General features: G+C 47.4%; 1 protein-coding gene across 2 annotated transcripts in view; it reads right to left on the bottom strand.

The window, feature by feature from the left end:
- LOC126543358 (uncharacterized) overlaps positions 1-27690 on the bottom strand; it is an 86676-nt gene that overhangs the window by 40849 nt on the left and 18137 nt on the right. The window contains exons 2-4 of one of the 2 annotated variants that reach the window (XM_072286723.1): positions 27285-27383; positions 15315-15413; positions 2551-2649 (exon numbers count right to left, since the gene is read on the bottom strand). In XM_072286723.1, the coding sequence (XP_072142824.1) occupies positions 2551-2649; positions 15315-15413; positions 27285-27383 (297 nt within the window). The remainder of the gene's footprint in view (positions 1-2550; positions 2650-15314; positions 15414-27284; positions 27384-27690) is intronic. The other variant, XM_072286724.1, reaches the window with a different exon arrangement.

Here is a 27690-nt window from a genome sequence, read left to right as displayed (position 1 = left end):
ATGATTGTGTCTGGAAAGTATTACATCGCTACGCGCCGCGGAAAGATCTGAAATATCAAACCGAACGCCGTTTTTCCTTTTCCTCGTGGCCGCCGCGCTCCAAGCCGGAGGAGGACGTACTCGTGTGCCTGCGCCTACGTACCGGTGCTCGCAGTGTGGCGTCGCTCTGGTGACTCGTGACTTCGACAATTATTCAAGGCATGCAGGGCAGCTCACGCACCTTTATTCCAAGCTGCGACATGAAATAGGGTTTTATGACCCCAAGACATAGCGTTATTTAGGACAAGAGACTAGTACCAAGCGATGAAATTGTATACAGCATTTAATATTTAGCAGCGCTCGTCCTTGCGTACTGGAACCAGCGCGGCACAAACACAACCACTGCAGTTTCCAGTGCGAACCAGCGATATGCAGCGAGAACCAGCGCCTGTACAGCACAAACCAGTGCGCCCCAGCGTCATGGCAGTGGAACCAGCGTCTCTTCCAGTGCCATCATCATCATCATCATCATCATCATCATCATCATCATCATCATCATCATCAGCCTAGCCTCTTCCAGTGTGACCCAGCTCTTATCCAGCGTTCTCACTGGTGTCCCAGTGAGTCCCAGCGAGTGCCAGCGTACGCAGTGCGACCCATTACCAAAAAACGCGTTGGTTTCTCACTGGAAGACGCTGGTTTTTGTTATAGGGACCATATGTTATTTGTGTCATCTGTTGCTTGAATTGACGAATTGATTTTTGGAGAAATAACAAAACACACAAACGGAATGTCTGCGTGTTTTTTGTTTGACTTTGCACCGAAGCAAGAGAGATATACTTCCGCTTCGGTTGCTTGTTCCCATGATCGTGCAGTCACGTGCGCAGGTACCGAAACTATGCCATTTCCTACCGTGTTCCCGCGCGTGATCATGCACTGCGATCCGCTTGTTCTGCCTCAGTATTCGTGTAGCAGACTTGTACCTCTAGTCAGGTGTCCTGGTGTATAGCGCGCAAAGTCGTGTGCTGAGCGAAACGAGACAATCGCACAGCTCGCACGCGATGCCGTCAACGTGATGCCGTCAGGCTAGACGGGGCGAGTGGAGAGAGCGTCTTGCTTGGCAGTGGAGCCCACCTGCTGAAATCGTGGGTTCGCGGCACTGAAATATTTCTATTTCGGCTATTATTGAGCTGATTTGAAAAATTGTTGTGGCAGAATGCTCCCTAGAGGACACGTAACAACTTCCAGCGTATAACCAAAATTTGTTATGGTGCCTGGTGAGGGGCCCTTTAAACGTCGTTCGGCGGAGGACGCACCTGCAGTTTTTAGTGACCGAATCACAGAGTAGCATACTTGTTTCTTGCGCAGCACTTACGGTTCACCTGCTGACACGGCCGTGGACGAAGTTGAAAATAAATAAGAAAAAATAGAAAAAATAGTACACAACAAAATTCATGGGCTTCATTATAGATATGATATCAGAGCATAAGTTTAGCTACAGATTGAGTTACTGAAGTGTCTGGAATTACTAGAATTAATTAGAAATCACTAAATACCATCGACAAAATTCAAAATAAATAAGAAAATAGAAAAAAAAGCACAGTACAAGATCCATGGGTTTCATTTTAGATAAATCAGAGCATAAGTTTAGTAACAAGTTCGGTCACTGAAGTGTCTGGATTATTTAGAATAAATTAAGCATCACTACCTCCTGAGATGACCGAGGACAAAATTCAAAGTAAATCAGGAAAAATAACAAGAATTGTACAGTACGAAATTCATGGGTTTCATTATATATATGATACCAGAGCATACGTTTAGTTACAAGTTGAGTTAAAATTATTTAGAAATCACTGATAAGCGCACACCAAAGTACCGAATCGTAGATCTTAGAGACCCGGCATGTGTGCATGACTGAACGACGAAATTCCTGGATACCCGGAAGTAGAAAGCGGAAGTAATGACGTCACTACTGACGTCACATACAAGAAGGTGGCGTTGCATTTAACTGGCTAATTAATGAAAAACAGTTGCTTGGCATAGACTGAGCATCTTCCTTGCAGAGCGGATGGGACGTCACTCCCTTGTTTCTCGCTTGTCCTCTCCGAGCGCGCACCTGCTCGGTCGCTCGCTCGCTTGCTCGCAGCATCTGCGCGCGCGCGCTCGTTACGTGCTCTGATGTCAGCACGGAGAGGGCGCGTAAGGTTTAACGTAAGGTGCGCTTCATGCGCCACAGTTTACGGGGCCACGTACCGCCAGGTGGCGCGTGCTGCACTTGCTCTTCGCGTTCCTTATCTCCTTCCCGCATATTCTGCCAGGGAAAGACGTTCGCTCGCTTGATACTTGGTTCGTACGTTGCGTTCGCCTAAAGTTAACCTAAAGACCAACGCTGAGGTGCGAGTGCCGCTAAGAGACACCTAGGTCAAAGACTAGGCTCGCCTAACATTTTCTTTTTTTTGTTTTCATAGACAGAAGACAACAACTGCCCGTGGCTGGCCGTGCATTGCTATAATTCGTGCGTAGTCCGGTCCTGAAACATGAAAACTAGCCCGGCATTACATGATGCCACACCTGAGCTTTCTTCTGGCTGTTCTCCCGGCGTACCAGACGCTTGAGTTGCGCTAGGCGGTGGCTCGGAGGTTTTGACGCTTTCACTAGAGGCTTGAACGCCTGCGAGAAAGAAAAATGGACGCCATTGAATTTCGCTGGCATTAGCCGTAGCTGGGAATAAGTGGGATTAGTCACTGGAAGTATCTGTAATGGAAGCGCGGTCAGTATGATTGTCATCTTCGCCATACTATTTCGTGTCCAATGCAAGACGAAGACCGCTCCCGCCGATCTCCCTCGACTCGTTAGGCTGTGGTTTATAGCTCTGCTGCCAACTGCGAAAAGCAAGGTGCCGATACCCATGAAATCGTATTGGCCGCATTTTCTCCCGATGAATTTGGCAGTCTTGTGGCTGTTACGGCTGTTTAACAAAAGCAAGCGTAATCTAATAACTTCCACGGAACATGTCTTGTAATGGACCTCTCCCTTTCTAGACCCCGAGGGAAACCCACAGTATAAGCTCGTAACTATGACCCGCGCAATACAAGCGTCCTATGAAAATGCTTTCATAGGTTTGGTGGTCTTTCGCGAGTAAAAGTCGCATAAATAAACATTTGTAGCTCACAGCCACTTTCTGTATAGAATTTATATGATTCCTGTGTTTAGTCTTCCGTCTCTTTTGCCTGTTAGAACTTGTTCTTTGTCGCTTTGTGCGTCATCAGCAGTTGTGCAGGTTATGCGTTTCGAACGTAACACCTGGAGATAACGGATTGCCCATACCGAAACAAACTTATGGTCAAAGCTATCAGGTTTCAATGTCACTTTTAAAGCAGTGCGCGGGCCTGATTTATGCTGTATTTATGCTGGCCTGATCTTTTTTTATTTACTCCTATTGTTGGCCTGTCGGCCGTTACAGGGTGGGCCAAAAGCAGCACTTCAACAATTGGTACAATACATTAATACTCCAATACTACATAGAGCACAAAAAAAAAACAGGTCAATAGCAGCCTTTTGGCGATTAGTACAGCTGCTGGGCTCGGTCTTTATGAAGCCCGAGCCGAGCCCACGCCCGTGATACCGATTCCAGGGCCGGCCCGGGCCCATGGTTCTAAGCCCCGGCTCGCCTCAAGCCCGTGTTACTAAGTCCGGGCCCGACCCGGGCCAGGGCGTTTAATACTAAGCTTAGGCAGGGCCTACGTGTGAATTACCAGGCCCGGCCTGTAAGTAAAAAAAAAAAAAGAAAAAAACCTTCTTTTTTTACTTACAGCTTGTACCTCATTGGTACATCAGCCTCACCTTCTTGAGGTGTAATCACCTGCAGTGTATAAGGAGTAAAAGACCGAGATCTTTGTTTTTAAAAAACCATGGCAACATCAGGGATCTGGCCCATTGCTTGTGGTGTTATTTTTCCGCTTGTGCGCATCCATTTATCTTGATCGTACGATTTGGTCCTATGGGGTCACTTAGCATGCGAATATATAGTATATACATACATAGAAATTGTCAAATTCACGATCATGCAGCATAAATTTAACGTACGAGTAGAAAGAGAAACCCCCTTGCGTTGTAATAGTACAATCGCAAAAGCGGTAACAGGGAAGTGGTTTGAATGGCAGCTTTCTTGCTTAATTTATTTTTCCTTACGTGGAAACAATGTTCGTTTTCGTGAAAAAGAAAAAATATAGAACTTGATCTGTTTTTTTTTCTATTTTCTTTGCTGAGATATACAACAGCCAGCTATTTGCACGTGTCACTTCAGCTTGGCACAGAGTGCCTAGGATGACGCAATGGTCAATGTTAACGTGTGCTCGAAGGCACGATTTCGGCCCTTAAATGAGCAGGCCCGAGTCCGGTTCGACCCCGCGGCCTCATGCCGCCCGAGCCCGGCTCAGGCCCGACGAAAAACGCCTCGGACGACTCGGGCCCCTGGAGTGCTCTGGTCACTATGGCCCTAGATGCTTAGCGAGGAAGACGGAGTGTTACATTGTCTTGTTTTTAAATACTGGCTAATAGCCACTACGGGGTATTGGCCAGAAGGCAGGTTGTTTCAAGTACGTTTCTAAACAATAAAACAAAATAGAATGTACATAACAGAGCGTGGTTTAACGAAATATAATTTACATATTAGAAAAAAATACTGTTAAGAGTATTGAGATGAAATAATTTAAGATAACGAAGGGAAGTAATAGGGATAATTGATAATTTTCGACATTCGGCACGGTGCTCCTTTTGTGCCTCTAATATAACTGTAATCTGCGAAAAAAGCATCCCTGTATTATGATCCCAGTGAAGTCGCCCCAAAAGAAAGAATAGTTGGCGAAGTTAGCAATAGCTCCAAGTTGAATGAATCAAATTTCTAAGAGTTTTCCTTGTCTTAAAGATTAGAAGTACGAAAGAAAAAAATACGGTCATGTTTCACGTCGTGATTACGCGTAACGGTATGCGCGCCAGGAACAGCGAGCCAAGCGGCACCGAAGTACCAACGGAAAGAAGGCGAAGGCGGCGATTCTCTTCACCTGGATGTGCCTTCCTCCTCCGGCTCTCGCTTCCCTCACGGCAACAAACATATTTTAGCCGATGTCACCGACGTAGCATCTGCGGTTCAGCGTAAAAAAATGCAGTGCTATTGGAGGAATCAGAGGGCAGTAAATGGGATATAATATAGGGCTCAGTGAAGTTAGGAGGCCAAAAGAAGCATATAAAGTGCTAAAAAGTGGGATAGGAGCGAGAACTAGGAGTCGGATTCCTGATTAATAAGAATATAGCCGGTAACATACAGGAATTCTATAGTATTAACGAGACGGTGGCAGGTCTTGTTGTGAAACTTAATAAGAGGTACAAAATGAAGGTTGTACAGGTCTACGCCCCTACATCCAGTCATGATGACCAGGAAGTCGAAAGCTCCTATGAAGACGTGGAATCGGCGATGGGTAGAGTGAAAACAAAATACACTATACTGATGGGCGACTTCAAAGCCAAGGTAGGCAAGAAGCAGGCTGGAGACAAGGCAGTAGGGGAATATGGCATAGGCACTAGGAATAGCAGGGGGAGAGTTATTAGTAGAGTTTGCGGAACAGAATAATATGCGGATAATTAATACCTTCTTCCGCAAGCGGGATAGCCAAAAGTGGACGTGGAGGAGCCCGAACGGCGAGACTAGAAATGAAATAGACTTCATACTCTCCGCTAACCCTGGCATCATACAAGATGTGGACGTGCTCAGCAAGGTGCGCTGCAGTGACCATAGTATGGTAAGAACTCGAATTAGCCTAGACCTGAGGAGGTAACGGAAGAAACTGGTACATAAGAAGCCAGTCATTGAGTTAGCGGTAAGAGGGAAAATAGAGGAATTCCAGATCAAGCTACAGAACAGGTATTCGGCTTTAACTCACGAAGAGGACCTTAGTGTTGAAGCAATGAACGACCATCTTGTGGGCATCATTAAGGAGTGTGCAACAGAAGTGGGTGGTAACTCCGTTAGACAGGATACCAGTAAGCTATCGCAGGAGACGAAAGATCTGATCAAGAAACGCCAATGTATAAAAGCCTCTAACCCTACAGCTAGAATAGAATTGGCAGAACTTTCGAAGTTAATCAACAAGCGTAAGACAGCTGACATAAGGAAGTATAATATGGATAGAATTGAACATGCTCTCAGAAACGGAGGAAGCCTAAAAGCAGTGAAGAAGAAACTAAGAATAGGCGAGAATCAGATGTATGCGTTAAGAGACAAAGCCGGCAATGTCATTACTAATATGGATGAGATCGTTCAAGTGGCTGAGGAGTTCTATAGAGATTTATACAGCACCAGTGGCACCCACAACGATAATGGAAGAGAAAATAGTCTAGAGGAATTTGAAATCCCACAAGTAACGCCGGAAGAAGTAAAGAAAGCCTTGGGAGCTATGCAAAGGGGGAAGGGAGCTGGGGAGGATCAGGTAACAGCAGATTTGTTGAAGGATGGTGGGCAGATTGTTCTAGAGAAACTGGCCACGCTGTATACGCAATGCCTCATGACTTCGAGCGTACCGGAATCTTGGAAAAACGCAAACATAATCCTAATCCATAAGAAAGGGGACGCCAAAGACTTGAAAAATTATAGACCGATCAGCTTACTGTCCGTTGCCTACAAAGTATTTACTAAGGTAATTGCAAATAGAATCAGGAACACCTTAGACTTCCGTCAACCAAAGGACCAGGCAGGATTCCGTAAAGGCTACTCAACAATAGACCATATTAACACTATCAATCAGGGATAGAGAAATGTGCGGAATATAAACAACCCTTATATATAGCTTACATTGATTACGAGAAAGCGTTTGATTCAGTCGAAACCTCAGCAGTGATGGAGGCATTACGGAATCAGGCTATAGACGAGCCGTATGTAAAAATACTGAACGATATCTATAGCGGCTCTACAGCCACCATAGTATTCAGTGACCTGGATAGGGAGGAATTGGGGATAAGAGTTAATGGAGAGGAGAATACCTTAGTAACTTGCGATTCGCTGATGATATTGCCTTGCTTAGTAACTCAGGGGACCAACTTCAATGCATGGTCACTGACCTGGAGAGTCAAAGCCGAAGGGTGGGTCTAAAAATTAATCTGCAGAAAACTAAAGTAATGTTTAACAGTTTCGGAAGAGAACAGCAGTTTACGATAGGTAGTGAGGCACTGGAAGTGGAAAGGGAATACATCTACTTAGGACAGGTAGTGACTGCGGATCCGGATCACGAGACTGAAATAATCAGAAGAATAAGAATGGGCTGGGGTGCGTTTGGCAGGCATTCTCGGATCATGAACAGTAGGTTGCCATTATCCCTCAAGAGAAAAGTATATAACAGCTGTGTCTTACCAGTACTCATGTACGGGGCAGAAACCTGGAGGCTTACGAAAAGGATTCTACTTAAATTGAGGACGACGCAACGAGCTATGGAAAGAAGAATGATAGGTGTAACGTTAAGGGATAATTAAACAGCAGATTGGGTGAGGGAACAAGCGCGAGTTACTGATATCTTAGTTGAAATCAAGAAAAAAAATGGGCATGGGCTGGACATGTAATGAGGAGGGAAGATAACGGATGGTCATTAAAGGTTACGGACTGGATTCCAAGGGAAGGGAAGCGTAGCAGAGGGCGGCAGAAAGTTAGGTGGGCGGATGAGATTAAGAAGTTTGCAGGGACAATATGGCCACAATTAGTACAAGACCGGGGTAGTTGGAGAAGTATGGGAGATGCCTTTGCCCTGCAGTGGGCGTAATCGGGCTGGTGATGATGATGATGTAAAAAATGCTTAATAGAATCAGATACATAGCAAAAAGAACGTACAGGGGACACAGCGAGCACAGAGTGAGTGAGTGTGAGTGAGTGAGTGAGTGAGTGAGTGAGTGAGTGAGTGAGTGAGTGAGTGAGTGAGTGAGTGAGTGAGTAAACTTTATTCGGTCCACAATAGACGCGACTAGACTCAACGTCACCTGGAAAGGCCCACTGGGGGACCATCAGATGAAACCTGACGGCCCTATCGCGGGCCCTCTGGACTGCCAGGATTTGAGAGGTCTGGTCATTGGTCTTAATAAGCTTCATCAATTCCTCTTGGGTGAAAGGGGGACCGGCAGAGGCGCAGCCCCACAGGGCATGCACGAAGTCCGCATAACCACCACAAAGGGGGCAGTCCGGGCTTCGGAACCGTTCAGGGTACACTGTTTGTATAGTGCCGCGGGGCTCGGGTAAGTGCTTGTTTGTACAAGTTTGAGAGTGACTGCCTGGACCCTGCACAGCGAGGAGTGCGGCAAAGGCAGGAGTATTCTTGAGAGATAATTATGTTTGCAGATCTCGTTGTAAAAGCAGAGGGGCTCGGGTCGCCTAGGAGAGGACGCGTTACTCCGCCCACGGTCAGTCAAACCTCGTGCAGCCAAGTGCGCCTCCTCGTTGGGGTTGGGTGAGGCACCCTCAATGGTTCCAAGGTGCGCCGGGAACCAGGCGAATGAGTGATATTTGAGGTCTTTAGCATTCTGGATATACGTAGGGCCTGGAGAGCCACCATTTGCATCTGATAGGCCCTGATTGCGGCCTTGGAGTCTGAATAAATCGTGTCATGTGCACTGTCCGTCAACGCAAGAGCAATTGCAACCTGCTCTGCAATGCTGAAACTAGAAGTGTGGATGGTAGATCAGGTGAGGACCTTTGAATCACAGTCGATGACCACTGAGGAGACGGCTTCTTCTTGAGCGTACGAAGCAGCGCCTACGAAGCACATTCCATCCTTGTCCAAGCGGGCACTGGCGTGCAGAGCTTTACCTCTGGCTCGTCTTCGTCCTTCGTTGTTGGTCGGATGCATATTGCGTGGTATCCTGTGTATGAAAATCTTGGATCTTAGGTCGTTGGGCAGCTTCACAGCGTCGGGACCGACGACGGTGGGGTTACGTTTCAGCATGCCAAGTATGGCTAATCCTGATGGGGTACCAGAGAGTCTGGCAAACTGGGAAAACATTTGGGCTTCAACAATTCTTTAGACCATGTTGTGGATTCCCAACTTGAGGAGGTCTCCTGTGTTCGTTAGGACGGAAAAGCCGAGGGCACGCTTGGAGACTCTTCTGATCAGGGCATTGATCTTGTTGCACTCCGACACGAGCCAGTTGTACATAGCCGCCGAATAAGCGAAGTTGCATAGCACGAATGCGTGGATGATCCGGATCAGATTGTCCTCTCTGATTCCGCGGTACCTGTTGGCAATTCTTCGGACCTTTCGGGCTTGCAACAAATTCATTTGATCGCGGCTCCACTGGCCCCGTTAGACTCGATAAACGTTCCTAGGACCCTTATAGTGTCCACCCGCGGAACTGGGGAGCTGTTACCGGTGAATAACGTGATGTGGCTCTCCGTTGCTGGCTTCCAGGAGTGGTGAAAACCACCTCTGTACCTCTTCTTGTACAGTAAGAGCTCGGATTTAGCGGGTGAGCACCTTGGCCCGGAGGGGATTAAATACTGCTCCGTCACATCGATGACCTCTTGCAAAGCACCCTTGACCTGACCCTCACAACCGCTGAGGCACCAGATGGTGGTGTCGTCCGCGTAGATCGTGTGGTTAATGTTTGCGATCATGTTCAAGGTCCTCGACAGGTTGATCATGGAGATGTCGAGCAGCGTTGGGGAGATCACCGCTCCCTGACGTGTTCCCTTTGGCGCAAGCTGAATTTCGTGGGGCAAAAACTCGTCAATCTTGAGTCTAGTGGACCTCGAGGAGAGGAAGGAGCGCACGAAATTGTACGCTCGCTTGCCGACGTGAAACTCTGTAAGGCTCTTGAGAATAAAGGACTGTAACATGTTGTCAAAAGCCTTTTCCAAATCGAAGCGGAGAATCGCCTTATTGTCGGCGGAGGTGGAGTCAAGTAAAATTTAGAGGCGGCACACGCTATCCCAATTTTATAAAGGAAACTTCAAGTGCTCTGATGACCACCAATTATTATTTCACGGGAAACAAAGATTGTGGTATTCAGGAAACGATGTTAAAATAGATCGTCAGCGCTGCGCGTGTTCAAATAATTTTTCTTCTAATGCATGCCGGGCACCCCACCCAAACGTGTATAGCAAAGGGTCATATTCTAGAACGCCTAAACGGTGGCGATGCCGACTGAGGATGAGTATGAAAGAAGGGTTGCGTTGGCAAAGGCTTCTCGCATGTTAACATCTGTACGCCACGCGATCGTATATAAAATTTATAAGCAGTTAAGAGAAAAGCAGCAATGATGTTTTACTAATCAATTCTCGCATGTGCGCGCGATACAGTCGTATATGCATAAGCCTACCAAGTATGCAGCCGGTGAAAGCACAGGGCTCAGATAAATGCTTCAACGAGATACCCGCCCAAGCACTGAAGGTCGTCCGGACGCTTCGTTGCGATAATTCTTAAGAAATTGGGTGCCATGGGGACCGTCAATGACGCGAGAAATGGAACACCTGCGCACACTGCGAAAAAGGCGTAAGGGAAGTAATACATTTTCTATTAGCGGACTGTCATTATCCGTTTCTTATTAAGCAATTTCAGAATCGTAATTTTTTTCATTTTTACAGCGACCAGGATGCGTTGGGGAACTGAGGCGCATAATTTCCTTGGGAATTTTCTGTGGCGAGCAGGTACGCATAGTTTGGATCATTAATAGATATTGAATGGAAGGAAAGGCTTCTGAAATGCGGTCCGCGTGTGTCTGCCATGGAGATATGTGTGTCTGCCATGGATCTTCCTGCTTTTCTTGTGTAGAATTGAGGTAGCTATAGAACCTCTGTAGATGTTTTCCAAGGTATTTACGTAAGCGTTCTGTACTTCTTGATTACGTAATGTCGCTATGACTGCTGGTATATCTACTGAATGAAATGCCTTTTCGTAATCTATGAAAGCCATATAGAGAGGCTTATTGTACTCTGCGGTTTTCTCGATAAACTGATTGATGACATGGATGTGATCCATTGTAGAGTATCCCTTCCTGAAGCCAGCCTGTTCCCTTGGTTGACTAAAGTCCCGTGTTCCCCTTATTCTATTGGAGATTACTTTGGTAAATATTTTATCTAGTACTGGGAGTAAGCTAATGGGCCTATAATTTTTCATTTCTTTAAGGATATAAGGATTTTTGTGGATTAGTATAACGCTTGCATTCTTCCAGTTTTCTGGGACCCTTGCGCTCGATAGACACTTTGTATAAAGAACCACCAGTTTCTGAAGCATTATGTCTCTTCCACCTTTGATTAAATCGACTGTTATTCCATCTTCTCCGGCCGCTCTTCCTCGTTTCATGTCTTCCAAGGCCCTTCTGACCTCATCGCTAGTTATAGGAGAAATTGCTTTATCTTGTTCATTACTGTTTCTAATTGAGGTATCCTGACTCCTCTGGGTACTGTACAGGTCACTATAGAATTCTTCCGCTTCTTTTACTATATTTTCGAGATTGCTGACGATATTACCCTGCTTATCTTTCAGTGCATACATCGTGGTTTGCCCTATGTCAAGTTTCTTTCTCACCGATTTCAGGCTGCGTCCATTTTTGCGGCTTCTTGGGGCTTTCTCACGTTATAGTTTCGAATATCCCTTATTTTCGCCTTGTTGATCGGTTTGGACAGTTCCACGAATTCTATCCTATCTCTTGAGTTCGACACTTTCATTCTTTGTCGTTTCTTTATTAGGTTCTTTGTTACTCGGGAGAGCTTGCCTACTTGTTGCCTTGGTGCCTTGCCTCCCACTTCAGCTGCTGCCTCTGAAGCCAGCCTAGTTACGGTTTCATTCATTACCTCTATGTCACCATCATCTATCTGTTCTAAGGCCAAATATTTGTTTGCAAGTACCAGCCTGAATTTGTCTGCTTTTACCCTTACTGCCTCTAGGTTGACCTGTTTCTTCCTGACCAATTTTGCTCTTTCCCTCTTCAAACTGATGTGAATCCTAGCCCTCCCTAACCTATGATCACAGCACTTTACCTTGCCTATCGCTTCTACATCCTGCTCTATGCTAGGGTCGGAAAAATGTATGAAATCAATTTCATTTCTTGTTTCGCCATTAGAGCTTTTGCAGGTCCACTTTCTGTTGCTACGCTTCCTAAAAAAGGTGTTTATTATTCGAAGCTCATTCCTTTCTACGGATTCTACCCGCAGCTCTCCTCTAGCATTCCTAGAATCGACGCCGTAGTTTCCAATTGCTTGTTCACCAGCCTGCCTTTTCTCCACTTTTGCATTGAAATCGCCCATTACTACAGCATACTGAGTTTGCACTTTTCTGATCGCGAATTCAACATGTTCATAAAATTGATCTACTTCATCGTCATCGTGACTGGATGTTTGAACGTAGGCTTGTACTACCTTTAGTCTATACCTCTTGTTAAGTTTGATTACGACTACTGCTACCCTCTCATTATTGTTGTAGAATTCGTCAATGTTTCCCGCTATGTTCTTATGGATTAGGAATCTTGCCCCGTATTGCTTCTTATCTGGGGTCCACTATAGCAGACAGCGTGGCCGCTACTCATTACTATATAAGCCTCACCAGTTCTAACATCACCAAGGCCAATGATATCCCAAGCAATGCCTGATGGTTCCTCAAAGAGTCCTACTAAACGCCCTTCGCACGAGAAGGTTCGCTTATTGAAGGTTGCCAGGGTCAGTCTCCATTGGTAACCTGTCCGAGTCCACAGAATCTTGGCACCCTCTGCTACGTTACAGGTCTGACCACCGCCTTGGTCAAATGTTCCACAGCTGCTGGGGACTGAGGGGCATGGGTTAACTGTAGGAAGGTAGTGGCACCATAAGGATAGTTCTTGCTATAAGCTGGAAGAGATACCGATCGACATCATCAGATGAAGCCCACTGTTGCACGGAACGAAGCAAAATGTTATCGATGTGTGCAGTGTGCGCAAAACATAAAACCAACGCAGGCCGGCGAAGGGCTTCATAGGCCGGAGTCTCTCTTTTACAGATATATATATATATATATATATATATATATATATATATATATATATATATATATATATATATATATATATATATATATATATATAGTGCTTCTGTATGCATACGACGCACCACAGCAAATAACGAAGAGTGCCCGTGAACTCAAGTTGCATTAGCAACTAACATGCTTTCGTAAAAATCTTGTATTCCGGACTGCTACAAGACAATCATTATATATCACACGTTCTGCAACGCTTATAAACAATTTGCGGACGTGAAAAGCTATTGCAGCGGTATCTGTCATGGGTGCAACACCCACTGATATGGTCCCAATATAAGGGGGAAAGGAGTGATAGGTTGTTATCATCGCGATTACCTTCGCGAGCACACAAGTGGTGAAGGGTCTAAGTGTGAGGAATACAGATGAGCTGCAATGAAAGGATGACGACATTGGTTGGACGTAAAGCCAATGCTCCCGTGGAATTTGTAAGCAGCGAACTTAAGTGCGGTAAAGGCTCAAATTGCGGGAAAACAAGTTCTGCCGTATTGCGATCAGTTCAAGCGCTAACCGTTGTGATCTGACAGCTCGTCCCCGGTTTTGCCTCTAAATAAGCCTTACACCCAAAGCCGGAAATGTATGCAAGGCTTGAGGCAAACTAAGATAAAACCACTACATTCCCCTACAGAAAACTTGAGCAAAGCAAATGTCCTTAGCACTTATTTGTGCGACAGGTCTGTCAATCTGAAAGGCAAACGTCGGGCAATCACCCTCCCAAATTGGTTGAAACCAATCGAAATCGTGACTGCCGTTGAGTGGTATAGCGGGCATTATCCGGCATCGAATATAACAGCTCGTAATGCATGGTTATGACTTCGGGGTCGAGGAGGAGGGACGGACTCTTGGAGCTAAGGAAGAGGAAATGAAAAGCTTCATACAATATGTACACGTAGCGCTAAGAGCGCCCCAGACCGACGAGGCCACTGGTGGCGACCCTCTCTCTTAACAATGGGTTCATTCTACCTTAAATCTGTTTGGCAACCGATCGTAGGCAGGAACGAGGTGTTACGGGTGCTGACGTCACCCGCGTCGCCTTCCCTTTTTGTCGCAGGAGCAATCCTAGCTGCATAAAAGCGCATTCCATGGCAAGGAGTCAGCAGTACTGTGGAATTTTGAAGGTTATTGGTGGATTATTCGTGGTTCTCCGGACTCCTCCGTTCGACTTATGGAAAGTGGACGGAAGATCGTGGAACTTTGAGGGTCGTCAGTGGATGTTTGGAGCCCAGCAAGGCTAACCACTTCAGAAGAACGTGGACGTGGGAAAGGGAGCGCCGGTCGCCTCGATGATAGGCACGCAGGGTGGCACAATAGCGCTTACTTTTCGTTGAAGCGATATACACCACGAATATCATTTCCCTCGCTGCTGCTTCAGTCTTTCCTCACGCCAGCGTTTTGACAGTGAGTTTACGCGCTCATCGAGGCAGATGTGTTCATGTTTGCTTGTGCGCGCGCAACACGATGGTTAACTTAGTTAGTGTGCCTATGTTTACAAGTTTATACGGCCGACAAAACTACTATCCTTACCTCGCATAGCTGTCTACTAACTTGCTGTTGCAATCGATGCTTTGCCTTTCGCGCTAAGCTTCGATCTTTAGAGCGCAGCTCTTAAGTACCCGCTCCTGCGGCGAGCGTTGGCGTGCCTCGACATCGTATGTCGGCGTAACCGTTCACACGAGCACAGTGAAAGATGAAAGCGAACATGAAGCGCAGCGGGATATGAAAGAAGATAGTGTGAGGAGGAAAGCATAGGAAGAGGCTACAGTGAAAGCATGAGGCCGAAAGCGGAGAAGGAGAGTATGGAGAAAGGGTGAGGAGCAAATCATAGTTCCGCATATGACTCCGAGATGGGGCCACAGGATTTGTAATCTGATTGTATGCGCCATGCGAATTGTGTAGTATACTTTCTTGAAGCAACGCGGGCACCAGCGATTACGCTGCAACCTTTGACGAGTCGTGTACAAAAGCCGATGCGCTTGAGCAGCAGATCAAATTTCGACGATCGCGACTCTGCTCGTTGCTATCGTTGTGCTTGCGCTTTACTTGTTTTGCAAAGCTTCGCTCTGTTTGTAGCTTGTCACACGACAAGGATTGTCCACGCTAGCCAAGATATCGCGAGATGAAAACATGTATAGAGCTGCCCTGAAATTTCTCATTAGGGAATATCATAATCATCAGTGAACTTTTTGTTTTCATAGACAATAGACAACAACTGCCCGTGGCTGACCTTGCGGCAATAAAATTCGCTTGTCGTTCAGTCATGAAGAATGAAAACGAGCCCGGTATTCCAAAGCACCACACCTGAGCTTCCTACTTGTGGTTCTCTTGTAGTATCAGGCTCTTGAGTTGCTGTAGACAGTGATTCGGAGGTTTGGATGCCTTCACCAGAGACTTCGACACCTGCGAGAATGAAAAACGGATGCCAGTAAGTTTCGCCGGCATTAGCCATAGCTAGGACTAAGTGGGATTAGCAACTGAAAGTGTTTGAAATATAACCGGCGTCAGTGCGATTATGATCATCGTCATCCTATTTTGTGTCTAGTGCAAGACGAAGACCTCTCCCCCAAGTCTCCCTCGACCCGTTATGCGGTGAGTTATGGCACTACTGCCAATTGCGAAAAGCAAGGTGCCGATACCTTTGAAAGTGGCAACACTAGCTCCATTTGAATCTTGCAGCCTGTAGCTCTTACGACTGATTAACAAAAGCAAGCGTAATCTAATAACCTCCACCGAACATGTGTCGCAAGTGAGTAAGAATGTCATGTAGGTACGATGCAGTGGACCTCTTCCTTCTTGGACCCCGAGGGAGACCCACCGTTTCAATACACCATAACCACGTAAGTATGACATGCGCAATGCAAGCGTCGTATAAAAACGCTTTTATAGGTTGGGTGGTCTTGTATAAATAAAAGTCGCACAAATAAATTTCTCGTTTACAGCCACTTCTGGCATAGAATTCGTGTAATATGATTCCTATCTATAGTTTTCTTTCTCTTTTGACTTTTTGTTAAATCTTGTTCTTTGTCGCTATGTGCGTCATCGGCAGTCGTGCCGGTTATGCGTATCGAATCACCGCCCCACCTGGAGAGGATGTCTTGCCACAAATTTATGGTTAAAGCTATCAGGACTGGAAGTCACTGTGGGCGTAAATGATGATGATGATGATGATGATGAATCCTCAACAAATGGCACAAACCCACTGTGGGGGATGCTTAGCAGGGAACAGTCTCCTCTTTTCTTTCCTAGAAATGGTGGCTCATACCTACTACAGATGATTGGACAAAAAGCAGCCGGCTTCAAGTATGTTTATTCGAGTTAAATCAAAAATCTATATGTGAATAGTACAGCGTGGCTGAAATAAACATAATTTAGAAATTAGAAAAACATATTGTTACAAGTATTGAGATAAAATGTTGTAAATTAAAGAAGTGATATAATAGGGATGAATGATAACTTTAGAAATTCACCAATGTATCCTTTTGTGTTTCTAACAAAATAGTAAACTGCGAGAGAGAGAGAGAGAAACTACTTTATTTGCCACTGCAGGGTAGGAAGTTAGGGCAGGTAGGCCTAGTGTGGCTCCCAGGTGGGGGCGACGTCTTGGGCCCACGAGACGAGCGCGAGTTGCGTTTTGTTGTCTGCTCTTGTCAGCAGGTGGTTCCAACACTCCTCGGAGGGAGCTGGCAGTAATGATTGGGGGGGAGGGTTACCCTCGCATCCCCAGAGAATTTGTGCCCGAGTGGCGAACATTCCATGGTAGCACTTTGTACAGACGGGGTCGTAATTCCCGCCAGTGATTAAATAAAGCCTAGAATAACTGAGAATGGAATCGGTCTGCAGCCTGCGAAGCATGGTGGCTGGCGCTCGGTCGAGGTCGGGGTTGGGAGGCGGGTACACGCGTCTCATCTCCTTGTAGAAGTTGGTAATGTCCGCATAGGATTTGGGGGCCTCTGCGAGAGCACCAGGTTCGAGGGGCTGGCCTCCCGGTTAGTTAGGCCTCGGGTTAAACGGTCGACCCCTTCGTTCCCAGAGTTCCCCGCGTGAGCAGGTAACCACACTAAGCTTAGAGTTCTGTCGAGAGCGCAACCGCGAAGGATGTGTGCGGCGGGGAGACAAAGTGAGTGGTCTAAGAAATTTTGGATGGCTTGTTTAGAGCCACTGAGAACCGTGTGTGTGCGGGGATCCGCGATGGTTAGCGCGATCGCGACCTCTTCTGCAGCGGTGGAGGAGTGTCTGCGCACTGTAGCGGCGCTGATGAGAGTGGTGGTTGGCGTCGCTACGCAGGCTACGTATGTGTTAGAGTCGCATTTCGCCGCGTCCACTTACATGGCATGTTCGTCGGCGGAGTGGCTGACGTCTAAGGCTTGTGCCTTCACTTCGCGGCGCCTATCGTGGCGGCCGGGTAGCATATTCTTGGCCATGGGTTTGATGACCAGCCGACTGCAGACTCCGGTCGGGAGGGGAGAAGTGGGGTGGATGTCACCTGTAGGGTTGATTTAAGACGGTTAAGAATGTAACGACCTTGTTCTGTGCGAGAAAGACGGTGTGTCTGTGCAGTCTTGTGTGCCTCTATCAGCTCTGTGAGGGTGTTCTATGCTCCAAGCTGGAGGAGACGCTGTGTGCTAGCGGACTTGGGCAGTCCTTGTACGCCGAGCGGATGATGCTATTTACCGCCTCTTCGTCTTTGCGGCGGAGGTGCTAATAAGGGTATGTGTAGACAATCCTACGAATGAGGTAGGCTTGTGTGAGACGGCAGACGTCGGTCTCTCGCATTCCCTTGGGGCGAGTGGCAATGCGACGGATTAGGCCGTTGATTGGGTGGGCTGTGGTTCGGAGGCGTTGGATGGCTTCCGAGTTCTGCGTGTTGGTTCTGCACCAGCATGCCTAACACGCGGATGGTCTATACGGGGGGTATGGGGTGGGTGGCAATGTGGAGCGTGATCGGCTCTTGAGGGTCGGGGACGGGTCGGCGAACACGTCGGTCTCTTATAACAGTTAAGATTTGGTGGGTGAACAAACGAGACCGTTTGCCTGCACGTAAGTGTGGACGGTGTCGATTGCCTATGAAGTGAATCTTGTATCTTCCCGTACGAGCCCTAGCTTGTCCAGAGGGTGATATCGTCGACGTATATTGAGTGCTTAATGTGAGGTATGGTGTCGAGAAGTGTCGTAAGGCCTCGCATAGTAATGTTGAATAGGAGCGGGGACAAAACGGCTCCCTCGGGTGTTCCCCGGGTGCCCACGGTGACTTTGTCACTGCAGAGGTCTCCAATGTCGAGCTCAGCAGTGCGGTTGGGGAGAAAGTTAGCGAAATAGTTGTAGGTGCGAGTGCCTACATTCATTTGCGAGAGGTTAGTCAGTATAGAAGCGTGCGACACGTTGTCGAACGTTTTACTGACGTCGAGGCCGACAATGGTGCGTGTTGCCCGGATGGGACCCGGGTCGAGTATGTCGTGTTGTATCTGCCACATGGTGTCCAGGGTAGAGAGTCTAGCCCGGAACCCAAACATGGTGGGGGGGGGGGAGTAGGTCCTCCTTGTCTGCGTGAGTGTGGAGTTTGTTTAGAACTACGTGCTCCATAACCTTCCCCAGGCAATACGTGAGCGAGATGGGCTGGAGGATGCCCAGATCAAGTCGTTTGCCTGGTTTGGGTATGAAGATTACCTTGGCATGCTTCCAGGAGTCTGGAAGGTGACCTTCACGCCAGTGGTGGGTGAAAAGGTCCGAAAGTGCAGCGACCGACTGGTCGTCGAGGTTGCGGAGCATTTTGTTGGTGTTACGGTGATCGCCGGCGGCCGCGGTAGTCTTGATGCGGGTGAGAGCGGCGCGGACTTCCAACGTCATGATGTCTCTGTCCATGTCTGGGTTCTGGACCCGTTGTAATTTAAGGGGGTGGGAATGTCGGTGGAGGTGTTGTTGTATTTGTCTTTCAACTTAACGAGGAGTTCCTGGTTCGTGCCAGGAAACGCGTGTATGACGCGGTTGAGATTCTTGTGTGATGCAGACTTCGTGTGGGTCGGATCAAGCAAGTGCTTGAGCAGGAACTATGTGTTCTTGCATCCCAACCGCCCGTCGAGTCGGTCGAAAGTCTGATGCCATTGTTCCTGACTAAGTTTCCTGATTAGCGAGGCCGCCGCGCCACACATCACTCCGTTTGCAAGGTTCCGCACGAGACAGAATGCCCACGCCAGCGAAGATATCGCGAAATGAAAACACGTATGCAGCTGCGCTCAAATTTCTCATTCGGAAGTATCGTAATTGTCGGCGAAATTTTTTCCTCGGGTTAAATTGATAGTTATCAACTTTTACAGCGATAGCAACTATATGGACTCTCCATGTGTATTTTTGCCGTCGGTGTCGCCGTCGCCGTGAGGTTCCGTACAAAGTCCAAGGGTGATAACACTGTCGCCGTGTGTACTACGCTGTGAGCCGATGATCGCGGCTCAGTCTCGCCCGCGCTAAAGAGACGAAAGCTGGCAGGAAGCGCGCCGTCTCCCATCTTGCGCGAGGCACCCAAGGTTGCGACGCACCGGAGGGAGGGAAGAGTGAGGGGGGTGGCATTCTCCGGCTGCAACTGTGCATGTAGCGGCTGCGCGCGGTCACCCGGCTGTATCTTGAGAGCGATCTGCGTTGGGGGCAGAGTCTAGGTGCGTCGGCAGTTCGTAGCTTTGTGCGTGCTGTGTGTTCTCGGCGCTGTTGTGACTTCAGGGTGGTGGACGAGAGATTTACTCTTGGAGCAGACGAAGAGGAAACGAAGAGCGCACCATACCAACAGGGCGACTGGTGTTGACTCTCCCTCTTAACAATGGGCCTGTTCTGCCTTAAATCCCTTTGGATACTCCGTAGAGCTGTTCGACGCAGCTCGACGTATGAGATGTGCTGGTTGAGTGACGTCCTTGATGACGTGAAGGGAATGGCCTTGCCGCCCTTTCATCCGATGGTCTTTCCTTCGCTTGGCGCTGAGAAAGCCCACTGGAGGGACGGAAAATCAATGTCAAATCACTTAGGCGTAAGCAGGTAACTAGCAATGTCCGCCACAGCACCAGACCAAACTCTACAAAAACAAATGCTCCAACCCCGTTGTGCTCTCAACAGCGCCATTAAAGTTATTGTACTAAACACGAGTCACGCACCCGGTAAAAAGCCAGGGATACGGACCTCTACAAATAGTGATCTCAAAGAAGACGCACTCAGAGAAAATAAACCGCTAAAGAATAGATTGCAAAGCAATTCTCAACAGTGATTTGGGTAGGCTAGACACAGCTGAGGCGATAGTGAAATTCTTTCACTTGGCATGAAATGATCGCTCATTCGAGTGTAAGCGGTAGGCTCTCGAGCAATGACAAGGCTCATTTTTATCGGTGATACTAATATTTCGATACCCTTCCCACTATAGTGCATCGTAAGTGATTACCAATCAACTTCAATGTAATATAACGGAATAGATAAGAGTATAGATGAAAACGCAGCATTAAAACCTTAAAATTCCGAGGATGATAACGTGTGGTGTTTTATGGCGCAAGGGCCAGGTAGAAATTCCGAGGACTCCTCACGGATAAACATATGCTGCAGCCTTAAAAGCTCTGCTAAGTCGTTCAGCATTCGTATGCAGCTTTCCTTTCTTTCAGCGACCACAGAAATTATGGCACTGAAGTGATAAACTCCACCGGTGTGGACGGCCATTTCTTAGTGACATGGTGTGCAACCAAGTCAAAAGACAATGATCCGCCTCAACAATAACTGCGGACCCCGAGGCATAACAAGCAAGCTTATCGGCAGTCCACAAGACAAGCGTACTGCTTCTCAGGCGTACTATACGCCTCCTCTCTGACACCAAGCTTCCGGCTGAAATATAAAACGGGCCGCTCGTGCCCGTCGGATTCCACTTGGAAAAGTATGTCTCCTAGGCCGGGTTCACTCGCGTCACAGTGCATAATAAAGATTTTACAGAAAATGGGCACAATGACACCCAGGTCGCACATGCGGTGGATCTCGTCTTCCATTATTTGCTTATGCCGTGGCGAGATGCAGTTCAGCTTGCTGCAGACTGGCGGTTCGCTCGACAACAGAATATCGCGCTCGATTAGTGCTGTTTACCCTGACCAGACAAAAAATACCGGATCTAAGTCTTGAAAAATTGCCCTTAAGTCGTCTCGTTGGCTTCCCTAGAGGCGCTGTACATCAGTGATTAGCTCAAGAAACTTGCTTGCAGCGGCGTCGCTTCCATGAGGAAGACCCAAGAAATCAGTCTGTCCCTCTTGCGGCGCCTTTACGGTTAATCTTACTATTGTCTGACGCTGAAAGTAGGTGAGTACGGTAGCGCGATTAAAAGACGGGACAAAAGAAGACACATAGGGACACACACAGTGCCAAAAAAATATAGCGCTGTGTGTGTCCCTATGTGTCTTCTTTTGTCCCGTCTTTTAATCGCGCTACCGTACTCCCCTTGAAGATGCCTTACCAACAAGCCCACATTGCAACCCTCGTGAGCTGAAAGTAGGGTTTCATTAGGCTGCTGTGATAAATTTTGTTTTGCTTTCTGCCGAGCTTCACCTCGTAGTTCACGTCGGAGAGCCTCGACACTACTTTAGCAGGCCCTTCCCATTGAACCTACATTTTGTTCTTCTTGCCCTGTCTTAGCAACATTACCTCGTCGCCAATGTGGAATATGCGCTTTCGTGATGACTTATCGTAATCGTATTTGCTGCACTTTGAGCAGCTTTCATATTTACCTCTACAACTACCGTAGATTCCCTTGATAACGTAGGTTCCCTTGATAACCCTCCCATATGTCCTCTCATTGGTGACCTTAGGTTACGCCCGTTAACTAGCTCGGCTGGGCCAAACCCACTGCTCTCGTGTGGAGCGGATCTTATTGCGAAGAGTGCTGCCGAGCTGCAAGCCTCCCAGTCTTCGTCGTGCTCAAAACAAAGTGCTCTCAACACCCGCTTAAGTACGGAATGCATCCGCTCAACAGGATTCGACTGGAACTAATAAATAGAGCTACGAATTATCTTTATCCTGCAGCGTTCCAAGAACGGTGTTGTTAACCAGCTAGTAAACACGCTCCCGTTGTCACTTTGAATCTTCGCCGGGAAGAAAACATGAGAGAATGTGGATAATAATGCATCTACAACGCATGGGGAGTTTAGTTCTATAAGTGGAATTGCCTAGGGAAACTTTGTTCCCACACGCAATTCGGTCAAAGTGTGTCGGCGACCTGAATGCGATTCCCGGAGGGGGGATACCTCATCTATGACAGGTATCCGGAACGGTTCTGTAATAATGGGCACCAATTTCAATGGGGCTTTCCACATGTCATTTGATTTACCAACTCACTGGCACGACCAAACAAGTGCTTCCACCTCTTTCCAGCATCCCGGCCAGTAGAAATCCTGCGCTAGCCTAGCCTTTGTCTTTTGATACCTAGGTGACCCGCCCAGGCATTCCCGTGCGCTAACTTTAAAAGCTGTGGCCGGTACTTTTCCTGCACGAGTAGTTGGTTGTATGTCCCACGCTTGGAATCCTGAGATTGGCGGTACTTAACACCTGACACCTAGTGTAGTACGAGATGTTCTTTCGGGCCACTCCTTCATTCACAGTAGCCTGCCGAACAGTTAGCGAAGGGCCACTTATCTGTGTCGCTATAAGCGCCTATCGGTCAACCTTACTAAGCTGTTCCCAGTGAGAGGATGCGGCACTAAGCAGTGACCCCTTCATTTCTGCCCGAGGCGCCCCGTTTTCCCGCGTCTCGAAAGGCTCTTCGCCCTCTGTCACTGATCGAGTAATTGATTCGTCACAAGTTTCCGGCCTCCGCTTTTTATCAGACGTGTCTCCCGGCGTAGGCTGCTGTGGGGACGTTACACTGTCAGTTGTTTCCTCGTTTGAAGATTAGCTTTCAAGTTTTTTTACAGGACGCCTGACCGCGATCTCGTGAATGCCATGTAAGCGAGACTGGCGCAGAATGACCCCCCCCCCCCCCCCCCCCCCTCTTGAAGAAACTGCTCCGATTTGTTTGAAAAAAGATGAGGAAAGTGTTAGGGGAAACTCGGTCTCAACGCTGCCTCGGTTTCCAACCTACCAAAAACGCCCTCGAGAGTTGCCCTCGAAAGTGGCAAGCACGGACTCTGCTCTTGTGCGACTTGTCTGATCCAGGCACATTCCCCTCCGTTCTGATCCAGGCACATCCCCCTACAGGACGGATGAGTAACATCCATGGTGGCGCCTGAATCGCGAAGTACCCTGCACATTTTCCCGTTTACCACGATATCCAGCATATATGGCTCGAGAAACCGCCCATTTTCATGTGGCTGACTAATGCTGGCGAACGCGATTTGCTCGATGCGATTTAAGGAAATATGGCCTTGCTTTCTACAACGAATGCAGACAATTGGTCTCCGGGCCTCGAACGCGCGCTCTACAACTGCCTTACCTCTAGGGGCCTCTGCCGACCGGGTTATCACTGTTAGTTTTTCCCTTACCGCCTCATTTCTATTCGGTAGCCCTCTGCTAAACTCATCGCTCGTATATAATTTATAATTAGGCTGCAAAGTGTGGTTGAGAGGAAAACCGCCTTAAAGAATACTCCTTTTTAACTAACCTATCTTCCTGAATAGGTTTTCTTGGAAGTTTTGGGGCGTGTAATACTCCTCCGCGAGCTGGGCTGCCTTCTCTAGGTTTACCTCTGGGAGCCTGTCCTGCAGCCAAAGTCTCACTTCTTCTGGAAGAACTCGGTAAAACTGCCTCAGTGCTATGCATTCAAGCACCATGTCGTGGTTGCCATACACTTCTGCACTTTCGAGCCACTCTTTTAAGTTAGATTCTAACTCGTGCGCGAACTCAGTGTGCGCTTCGCTGCTCCGTTTTGCCTGTCTTAACCATTGTCGAAATGCCTCAGCCGAGACACATATTTGCGAAGAAGCGCTGCTTTTACCTTCCCATAGTTATCGTAGTCCTCTTTAGACAAGCGTTGGAGAGCTTCCGTGTCCTCTTCTGCGACAACAGAAAGAAGCTTTTGGGATCAGAACGTTTCGTCCAGCCCAATCTTTTGACACTTACGTTCGAAATTCATTAAAAAAAAGTGCGACACCACCGCTTGTACTGTACGGTAGCATCAGGCCCTGTATTCTCAGATTAGGCGTATCGTTTCCACCAGAAACGGGACTTGGACGCGCCGAGCTTATTCGGCTCTGCTAGATTTCCAGTTGTCTCATTTCAAGAGTATGATCTCGCTCTTCGAGCCTTTTCCACTCTTCAGTCTCCTCGCGCCTTTTCTGCTCTTCGTCCTCCTCGCACTTTTTTTGTTTCTCTTCTACCTTCTCGCGCATTTTTTGTGTTTACTGTTTCTCTTCTCAAGAATTTCTCCCCAAACCAATTCGACTCTCTCCTCAGTTACCTACGTTAAGAATGGTTTTCTTTCACCTTGCTAAGGAAGCAGAAATGCCCATCCAATAAACATCAAAAAGATCCTCTATCCTGAGCTTCTCCATCGGGACATGACAGCTCGTCTCCGCTTTTGCTTATAATAGGTCTTGCTTCCGAAGCCGGAAATCCATGCAAGCCTTGAGGCGAACTAAGGTAAAATCGCTCCATTCCCCTTCAGAATCCTTGAGCAGATATCTTTAGCACTTTCTTGTGCGACAGAGTTTTGGTGATCCCCCTACCAAATTGGTTGAAGCCGATTGAAATCGTGGCTACCGTTTAGTGGTATAGCGGGAGTTATCTGGCTTCGAATATCACAGCTTGTCATGCACTGCTGTTACTTTGGGGTAGAGGACGAGAGCCGGACTATTCGAGCAGACGAATGGGAAATGAAAAGCTTTATACAATATGTACAGACAGCATACAGGTAGCGGTAAAAACGCTAGACTGACGGGCGATTGGTGGCGACTTTCCCTCTTAACAATGGGCCGGTTCTGCCTCAGAGAGAGAGAGCGAGAGAGCGAGAGAGAGAGGCTCTTTATTAGAAAAACAGAATTTTGCCGGCACGTATACAACCGTTTGCATGCTACTCCGTATAGGGATGGGGAATGGGATAAAAAAATTCCAGAGGAGAGTGGGAGAAAAAGAGAATAAAAATAAATATAGAATGTGCAAGTGGACCTGACACTAATATTTACAGGCGACATGGCGGGTAAACTTAGGCTTTTCTATATGAAATGTTCAATCTTTACAGCTTTCCTATTAGACCAAGTTCTGACAGGTATTTGAACAATAAATCCAAAACCCGCCGCTGTGTTGAAGGGCTGGGCATTGGACCTTAGATGCTGAGTTATGTTAATGGATCGTGGCAAGTAATGTCCATTAGTTGCTCGAAAATGTTTCTCTCGTCGCGGTACGCGGGGAATTCTAGTAATATGGGCTCCATTGTATCTAAGTTGCCACAGTTATCACAGCAGGGGTTAGTGGTAAGACCTATGCGGTAGAGATAATTGTTCGTGTATGCCACGTTCAGTCGAAGACGATGGTACAAAGTCTCGAAGTGTCGAGGAAGTGGTCGTGCAATTTTCGGTCTCATTTCTGGGTCAATGTAACGCAGGAAGTTATCTTGGTGAAGCGGCAGATTTGTCTTGATAGGCATACTTCTTGCTATATTTTTTGCTTTCATAAAAAATTTTCTTTAGAAATTGCGGTATAGGAGCCCATTTCGGGCAGCTTCATCCAGCAATCTTAGCCTTGTGGTGAAGACAAGCAATGTCAAATGCTGCAGGTTGATTATTACAACGCTTGTGACAGTTCCACAAACTTTGTTGGGCTGCTTTGGAATCCGTGAAAATCACTGATCTCTTTGGCGGCGGCTGTCGAAGTATATACACAAGGGCCTCTTTAATGCCGTATAGCTTTGCTGAAGTAGCTGATGGCCCTCGCTCAAGATGAAATGAGAATCGTAGCCCGGTAGAGGGAACAAAAAGTCCGCACGATGAGCGATGTGAAGTTGTAGAGCCATCTGTGAAAATGTTTGTTGCGGCTGCGTATTCTTTGTGCATATATTCCAAAGCTATCTGATAAGTCGCTGCTTGAGGCATTTTCTTTTTCGCACTGATTCCAGGAATATATGGCACGATTTCCAGTGGGGACAGTGTTCATTGTGAAAAGTTTCGTGGCATAATTTGTGACGCCTGAGCAGGAATCGAAATAGATATGCTTCCGATGGCCTGTCCAAAGCAAGATGTAGCACGGGTTTTAGAAATATCTTTTAAAAAGTGGGTCTTTGTATGACTGACGTGTAGGAGGTGAATTCGAACTGTCTCCTTTTCTTTTCTTTTCGGCAACTGATCGTCGGCAGGAACGAGGCGGGGTGGTTGCTGACATCACGCGCGTCGCCTCCCTTTTTGGTCGCAGGAGAAATCCAAGCTGTATGCCACCGGACTCCAAGGCAAAAGGTCAGCAGTTCTGTTGAGTTTTGAAGGTTGTTAGTGGATTATTCGTGGTTTTTTGTGTTAGGTTATTCTTGGTTAGTGTGCTATGTTTACAAGTTTACATGGCCGACGAAACTACTGTCCTTACTTCGTAAAGCTGTCTACTAATTTGTTATCGTAAATGATACTTTGGCTTTCGCGCGAAGTTGCGAAATTTAGAGCGCAGCTGGTAAGCGCCCGTTCCTGAGGCGAGCGTTGGCGTGCCGCGACGTCGTTAAGTCGGCGTAATCGTTCGCACGAGCACAGTGAAAGATGAAAGCGGACGCGAAGCGCAGCGAGATATGAAAGAAGAGAGTGTGAGGAGGAAAGCGTAGGAGGAGGCTATAGTGAAAGCATGAGGCAGAAAGCGGAGGAGGAGAGTATGGAGAAAGGGTGAGGAGCAAATTATAGTTCCGCATATGACTACGAGATGGCGCCACAGGATTTGTAATCTGATTGTATGCGCCACGCGAATTGTGTAGTGTACTTTCTCGAAGCCACGCAGGTACCAGCGATTACGCTGCAACCTTTGACGAGTCGTGTACAAAAGCCGATGCGCTTGAGCCGCATATCACATTTCGACTGTCGCGACTCTTCTTGCCGCTATCGTTGCGCTTGCGCTCTACTTGCTTCGCTCTGTTTGCAGCGTGTCACACGAGACAGATTGTGCACCCTAGCCAAGATATCGTGAGGTGCAAACACGTATAGAGCTGCGCTGAAATTTCGCATTAGGGAGTATCGTAATCATTGGTGAACTTTTTGTTTTCATAGAAAACAGACAACAACTGCCCCTGCCTGGCCTTGCTGTAATAAAATTCGTGCGTCGTCCGGTTCCGAAAAATAAAAATTAGCTGGGTATTGCAAAGTGCCGCACCTGAGCTTGTTCCTTGTTGTTCTCTTGTAGTATCAGACGATTGAGTTAGTCTAGACGGTGATTCGGAGGTTTGGACGCTTTTACCAGAGACTTGGGCGCCTGCGAGAAAGAAAAACGGCCGCCATTAATTTTCGTCGTCATTAGCAGTAGCTGGACTAAGTGGCCACAGTTTCAACACACCATAACCTCGTAACTATGACTCGCGCAATACAAGCGTCCTGTAAAACTGATATCATAGGTTGAGTGATCTCGCACAAGTAAAATTTCTTAAAGGAACATTTTTCGGTCGCAGCCACTTCCGGTACAGAATTCATGTAATCTTGTTCTTTGTCGCTATGTGCGTGATCAGCAGTCGTGCAGGTTATGCCTTTCGAATCATCGCCCCATCTATAGAGAATGTATTGTC

The sequence above is a fragment of the Dermacentor andersoni genome, chromosome 3 (assembly GCF_023375885.2).
Source record: "Dermacentor andersoni chromosome 3, qqDerAnde1_hic_scaffold, whole genome shotgun sequence".
Lineage (NCBI taxonomy): Eukaryota > Metazoa > Arthropoda > Arachnida > Ixodida > Ixodidae > Dermacentor > Dermacentor andersoni.
This window is presented reverse-complemented; position numbering and strand designations above follow the sequence as displayed.